This window comes from Chanos chanos, chromosome 9, assembly GCF_902362185.1.
Source record: "Chanos chanos chromosome 9, fChaCha1.1, whole genome shotgun sequence".
In the NCBI taxonomy this organism is placed as follows: Eukaryota; Metazoa; Chordata; class Actinopteri; order Gonorynchiformes; family Chanidae; genus Chanos; species Chanos chanos.
The window spans coordinates 468,317-475,816 of record NC_044503.1 but is presented as its reverse complement, the minus strand read 5'-3'; the positions used below and the strand labels follow the sequence as shown (position 1 = coordinate 475,816).

At 40.9% G+C, this 7,500-nt stretch overlaps 1 protein-coding gene across 1 annotated transcript in view; it reads right to left on the bottom strand.

The window, feature by feature from the left end:
- Positions 1 to 1,906: 1,906 nt before the first annotated feature.
- Positions 1,907 to 7,500, bottom strand: part of efna2b (ephrin-A2b) — a 90,572-nt gene continuing 84,978 nt past the window's right edge. Inside the window, exons 3-4 of the mRNA XM_030784979.1 lie at positions 6,591 to 6,656; positions 1,907 to 2,031 (exon numbers count right to left, since the gene is read on the bottom strand). Of these exons, the coding sequence (XP_030640839.1) occupies positions 1,907 to 2,031; positions 6,591 to 6,656 (191 nt within the window). The remainder of the gene's footprint in view (positions 2,032 to 6,590; positions 6,657 to 7,500) is intronic.

Here is a 7,500-nt window from a genome sequence, read left to right as displayed (position 1 = left end):
GGATGTATCAGGATGTATAAATGTGTCTATTTCTAATTCAGATTTTTTTTACTTCAATATCTTTTTGATACTTTAGGCTTTAGTTTTGTGATATCTAAAACTGGCACATTTAATAAGAATGTGTCTGCATGTCTTGCAGGGTTGGAAATTAGCGCTCACCACCAACTGCAGCTGATTTTGTGTGTTATCGTCATGAATTTGCTCAACCTACCAGCCACAGCGGCGGGTAAATAAAAGTAGCATATACAAACAAATAATGCAGTTGTGACAGAACAATCTGTGACATTCCACAACGCAGATTTAATCACGAGTCTGCTTGTTTCACTCGGTCACTTTAATGAGGAGACACGCGGGTTACCGAGGCAACGTGAGCATAGATCCCTAACTAATGACCAATCGATAAAAAGAATCACCTCAGGTCAAGTGGCCTAGGCTAACGTTGTAGCCAATAAACAAACAAACAAACAAACAAAAAACCAAAAAAACAACGTGGCGTTACATGGCAGGGGTTGAGTACGATGGGGTATTAGGGTCACACTGAGGAAAGAAAAATTCTGATATTTCAAGAATAAGGGCGTAATTTTACGAGAAAAAGTCATAGTATTACGTGAATAAAGTCATAATTTCAGGCTATGTGTTATTTTAGAGGGGAATTATCAGAAGAGAAGCCTGCCGCCTGCGTTAAATTGAGGAATGTGGAGCATCTTGTGAAGTTATACGTTAGTTAATAACGAAATACTTAAGCCAACAATGGAGAGTCCCATGACTGGTTAGTTGATGAGGAGACAAGCCAGACAATGTTCTGTTCAGTATGTCATCAACATGCTTCAGATGCCGATACGAGAACTAATAGTTTTGTTGTTGGGACTAAAAACCTAAAATTGGAAGTGTGTGTGTGTGTGTGCCATAAAAGACCACGAATCTTCCAAATAACTTCCATCAGTTCATGGTACGTGTATGTGTGCACTTGCTGATGTGTGTGCATGAGGGGGAGAGAGAGAGTACATATTTTCCTTGAGTTTAAATATTCAAACAGTCTGTTACCTAAATAATCATGCGTGAATATTGTAGATCATGTTCTATTATTTTTCACATGCAGTGACACACTGCCGGTTAAAACAAGTGACTGGTAAAAAAACTGAGTGACTGGTAAAAAAACTGAGTGGCTGGTAAAAAAACTGAGTGGCTGGTAGATTTTGGAATTCACCAGCCACAGTGGCAGGTGGCCAGAAAAGTTAATTTCCAACCCTGATGTGTTGCAAAAATCTGTTTGTGTATATATGTGTACAAACAAACCCATTCGAGTTGTGTATATATATGTACATACACACACATTTGAGTTGTGTACATATGTACATACACACACATTTGAGTTGTGTACGTATGTACATACACACACATTTGAATTGTGTATATATGTGTACATACATGCACACATTTGAGCGGCTCTGGGGCAGAGTGGGGTATAGGATGGGTGTGGTTTTCTTGAGTGTGGGCAGGATTTGGATGTAGTTCAGGTGTAGTTGAGATGGTGACTGAATTAATGTGTGTTGATTGGCTGTTGGGTGGACATTGCTTGTTTGATATTTGGACATTGTCTGGGTTTAGTTTTGGATTGGTTGATGCCTGGGTGCTGTTTGGGTTTTGATTGGATATTTTCTGGGTTTTCGTTGTGTGTTGCTTGGATGTTTGGGTTTTGACTTGACGTGGTCTGTATTTTTGACTGGATGCTGCCCGGGTTTTGAATGTACATGATCTCGGTACTGTCTGGATGTTGTCCGGGTTTTGAATGTACATGATCTGGGTTTTGACTGGATGTTGTCCGGGTTTTGACTGAACACGATCTGGGTTTTGACTGGACTCGGTCTGGGTGCTCTGCTCACTGTAGGTGCTGAAGAATGGAGTGCTATGACGACCCAACCAGGAGCAGGAGCGACACAGTGAGAATGAGAGAGAGAGTCGGGGCGAGATCCAAACCCCCGCTGGCGTCTTCTGTCAGAAAGGGCTCTGGGGACTCATACACGGAGTCATCTGAGAGTGAGAGAGAGAGAGAAAACAAAAGAGATGTTATTAGTTGAGGACTGATATTTGCCCTTGATAATTAAGAAAAGAGTAGAGGTGACGACATATTGTTTCTTGTCATAGCTGTCCTAGACTAGCACAGAGGTTTAATTCGTATTGTCTGTGTTTTCATAGGCAGGGTGCTATTCACAGGCATTTTCAGGTACAGGGGTTTTTAAAACACAGCCAACACCATAACAAACACTACCCAACCAGACACAGCCAACACCACAACAAACACTACCCAACCAGACACAGCCAACACCACAACAAACACTACTCAGCCAGACACTGCCAACACCACAACAAACACTACCCAACCAGACACAGCCAACACCACAACAAACACTACTCAGCCAGACACTGCCAACACCATAACAAACACTACCCAACCAGACACAGCCAACACATTTACAAACACTACCCAACCAGACACAGCCGACACCACAACAAACACTACCCAAATGGATACCAACTCCTTAAAAAACACTACCCAACCGGAGACAGTCAATACCTTAACAATATCCAGTCAGTGCCACTCAGACACATACTAAAGACAGACACATACTAAAGACAGACATTGGACATAAGACAGGCTTTACATCCATGAGGATGTACTGACTTTACTTTACCCTCTAAAAGTGGGTAAAATTGAAGTCTGGGTGTAAATGCACAGCTAAAACTGCCTCCACATGTCTTAAAACGGAACAGAGCTACAAAATATGGTTTTTTAGTTTTTAGTTTTTTTGGCATTTGTGACTTTTTGGGGAAATTTGATTTTTGGGGAGTGCTTTGTGTTTTCTGTCGTGTTTTGATGGAGGGTGGACTTTGTGGGGAAACGTTTTTTGGTTAAGTCTTGATTTGTTTTGTGAAATGTGTAATATTTTTTGCACAGTGTTTTTATTTGTAATGTTGTGATGTTTCTTGTACAGTATTTTAACTGTAATGCTGGAACGTAATTTTTTGTAAATTATGTTACAAACGTTACAAAATGTGTTGTGTTTTTTTTTTGTGTACAGCGTTTTTAATTGTAATGTTTCTTTTTTACAGCGTTTTTAATTGTAATGTTGTTACATTGTTTTGTGTACAGTGTTTGTAATTGTAATGTTGTTACATTGTTTTGTGTACAGCGTTTTTAATTGTAATGTTGTTACATTGTTTTGTGTACAGTGTTTGTAATTGTAATGTTGTTACATTGTTTTGTGTACAGTGTTTTTAATTGTAATGTTGTTACATTGTTTTGTGTACAGTGTTTTTAATTGTAATGTTGTTACATTGTTTTGTGTACAGTGTTTGTAATCGTAATGTTGTTACATTGTTTTTAATTGTAATATTGTTACATTGTTTTGTGTACAGTGTTTTTAATTGTAATGTTGTTACATTGTTTTGTGTACAGTGTTTGTAATCGTAATGTTGTTACATTGTTTTTAATTGTAATGTTGTTACATTGTTTTGTGTACAGTGTTTTTAATTGTAATGTTGTTACATTGTTTTGTGTACAGTGTTTGTAATCATAATGTTGTTACATTGTTTTGTGTACAGTGTTTTTAATGTAATGTAACATGCTTTGGTGTTTTTGTACAGTGTTTTTAATTGTAACGTGATGTTATTTGTACAGTGTTAATGTGTTGCTCCTCTGCCAGTGAATCAAAGGAGAGGAAAATGCTGATGAGCTTTCTCTGTTTCAGACCTCTCACTCTGTCACGTTTGTTTATGGGCGTCCTAATTGGATGGTGAATTCGTAAATTCCTCTGAAAACGTTAAGGTCCAGACATCCAGAGTTTCCCTTTTGTTAAAAAATGTTAAAAACAGGTTTTGGGGGGCACTGGGATTAACCCTTGTCTCTCTAACACAATTATGATTTTACCGTCTCAATGAGCGGGAAAACAAACAGATTCATACCTTAGCTGGGACAGAGCATTATGGGAATGGTAGAGACAAGCTGGTTTTTTATAATACAGCCACTTATTGACAGACAGTTTCTCTCCCACTGATCTTGGTGTGAAGAAATGCATATATAAATATATTCCAAAATGACCAAAGCCACGCTGTGGAATGCTCTCTATGGAAATCAAATTCAGGCCCTCGATAATCTGCACGGAATTCTTCCAGCAAATCCTGAATAAACCATAGACTTTCACTAACAGTTTTCTCTTCATCAGTTCAGACAGAGAGAGAGTGAGAGAGAGCGAGTGTGAGAAAGTGAGAGAGACCGAAAGAGAAAGAGTGAGAGAGTGTGAGTGAGAGAGAGAGAGGTTGAAGTTTAAGTTGAAGCAAATGTTTTATCATTGGCTGTCTAATCTGTCTAACAGGATGGAGTTTCAGTCAGAGTGGTCTGCCTGGACTGATGACTCAGCCCCATGAAATGATTCAAAGTCACAAATATTGACAGAATCATCTGGACTGTGTGTTTTGTGTGTTTCTCTGTTCTCCATCTCAGAGGCTTTTGTAAATAAATGTTCTATGGAAAAATGATAATTCTGTGTCATATATAAATGTTGGTCAAACATACACCACATCTCGGCATTAATTCCTTGTTTTTCCTTGTTTGTGAGAGGCCTGCGATCTTTCCATATTGTCTGTGCAAAGCCTGACAGCCATTTTCCTTCAGCTTTTTGCTCCACGGACACAGGCCTAAAACTGCACTCAGACTTTTACTGAAACCTGCCACACGCACAGAATCTGCTCCCTCATCCAACACAGAGACATTTTAATAGTGGTCGTTCTCTGCATTCCTTGTTTAAAACCCATTATGGCCAGATGCAATATTTGCGTGATCCCTTTAAGACCGTGTGCGACGTTTGCTTCTACCTATAGAGCCGGACGCGAGGTGAGCGCGTTTTAGATGATGTCATTGTTTTCAAGACCTGTGACCGATGCATCGTGATTCGCTGAAATACATGTGAGGAGGGCGAAATGCTTTGTTTATTTTTAGCCTCTAACCCTAACCCCTAACCCTAACCCGTCTTGGCCTCTTAGTCTCACGGACCGAAAGAATGTGTTTAAAGTTCCCATCGCATCCAACTCTAAAGACAGACAGCTCTAAAGACTGTGAGGTTTTGACAGACCAAGACCCAATCGCAGACCCACTGGGTAAAATACGATTTATTCAAAATCAAAAATCAGAAGCCAATCTCAGAAACAGTGTCCAGTCCAAGGTGTATTCCAGAAATCCAGAGAGCAAACAAATCCAAATTGTTAGGCAAGAGATTGGTCAAAAACAGGGTACAAACAAGGTCAAAGCCAGAGATCCACAGGGCAACCAAATCCAAAACGGCAATCAAAAACAGGTCCAGGTAAACACGGTCAAACATACAAAATCACAGAGGGCAAACTCTCACAGGCACAGACCGAAAACGGTCACAACCTGACAAAGAACAGACGCCAGCACAGGACTTAAATACACAGAACAATTGTCTTGAAGGACAGGTGATTGGTGGAAACAAATGAGGCAATAATAGAGATCAGGTGAGGGGCGGGGCCAGGAGAACACAGGAACAGACAGAAGCACATGGCAATACTAGACACAAACAAAGGCACATGGCAACACAATACCCAGAATGGCCAGCAGGGCGGTCAAAAGACAAAGTCCTGACAGGAGTACTGACAAAGACAGACAGCTCTAAAGACAGACAGTTCTAAAGACAGACAACTCTAAAGACAGACAGCTCTAAAGGGAGACAACTCTAAAGACAGACAGCTCTAAAGACAGACAGCTCTAAAGACAGACAGCTCTAAAGGGAGACAACTCTAAAGACAGACAGCTCTAAAGACAGACAGCTCTAAAGGGAGACAACTCTAAAGACAGACGGCTCTAAAGACAGACGGCTCTAAAGACCGACAGTTCTAAAGACAGACAGCTCTAAAGACAGACAGCTCTAAAGGGAGACAACTCTAAAGACAGACGGCTCTAAAGACAGACAGCTCTAAAGACAGACAGCTCTAAAGGGAGACAACTCTAAAGACAGACAGCTCTAAAGACAGACAGCTCTAAAGACAGACAGCTCTAAAGGGAGACAACTCTAAAGACAGACAGTTCTAAAGACAGACAGCTCTAAAGACAGACGGCTCTAAAGACAGACAGCTCTGAAGACAGACAGCTCTGAAGGGAGACAGCTCTAAAGGGAGACAAATGCAAACGGTCTTGGAGATGATAATCTGGGTGTGGTCAAATGACTACCTGTATGTGCTGCTCTATGGAACACGTGTGCAGCCTGACTGCACACAGACCGTACGGGACTGATGGGCTGATTTACACTGGGAGGGAGATGGATAATCTGGGGGGATGGATAATCTGTAAATAAGGTGGGATTCCTTTAACAGGGCTCTTTTTCTACAGGTACTTCTGCCCCTGGGTTATGAGGTGAATTACGGAGAGATTTGGGTTTGGATTCCCGGCAGTACCAGCTGAGTGGCGCCTGTGAAGCAAACAGTAAATAAGGAGGAAATGGGAGACGTAGAGGTGGCAGGCAGGGGGAGGTGGCAGGCAGGGGGAGGTGGGAGGAGCAGACATATGAGGATATACTCACTAGTGGGCTTAACGTAGACCTTCAGCTTTAGGCAGGGCTTCCCGGCCAGGTTAGGATGTGGGGAGGCTGTGGAGATGGAGATGTGATCAGTTATTACTAAATGCAGAATGTAAAAGCAAAACATTAGAAAACAAGGACAATTTAAATCCACGAAACTAGTTCATCAGTGTGCATGTGTATGTGTGTGTGTGTGTGTGTGTGTGTGTGTGAGAGAGAGAGGGAGAGAGGGAGAGATGTGTATCACACACACACACACACAGACACAAATGTGGACACATGTTCTGTCATCGGGGGGCACAGGGGAGTAATGTCCCCTCCGTGCTGGTCGACTGTGCTATTGTGCTGTCCTGCTGTGTGGGACACTCCTCAGACAATGTGAATGATGTGGATTTCTACTCTCAGAGCTGAGTTATGAAAAACCTGCTCTGTCAATATCACCTGATCTGGTCTGATATGAAATCTGTCAACATGTATTAAAATCTTATCATCCCAATTGGATTTTTAATGTCCAGCTTCAACAATATCCCATCAAGCATCATGAGATATTAGATAGTTTGTGTTACAGGCAGTATCATGAGATATTAGATAGTAAGTGTCACAGGCAGTATCATGAGATATTAGATAGTTTGTGTCACAGGCAGTATCATGAGATATTAGATAGTAAGTGTTACAGGCAGTATCATGAGATATTAGATAGTAAGTGTTACAGGCAGTATCATGAGATATTAGATAGTTTGTGTCATAGGCAGTTGTAACAGTTGTGAAAAAAAAAACTGTATGGAAGAAAATCCATATTGATCATCCTGGTGCTTTACCCTGTACAAAACCGACAGAAATTTACAGCTAAATTATGAGAGTCTTTTCTCCAGTTCCCAGTGTGATTCTTTTACACAGTAGAGTGTTAGAGAAA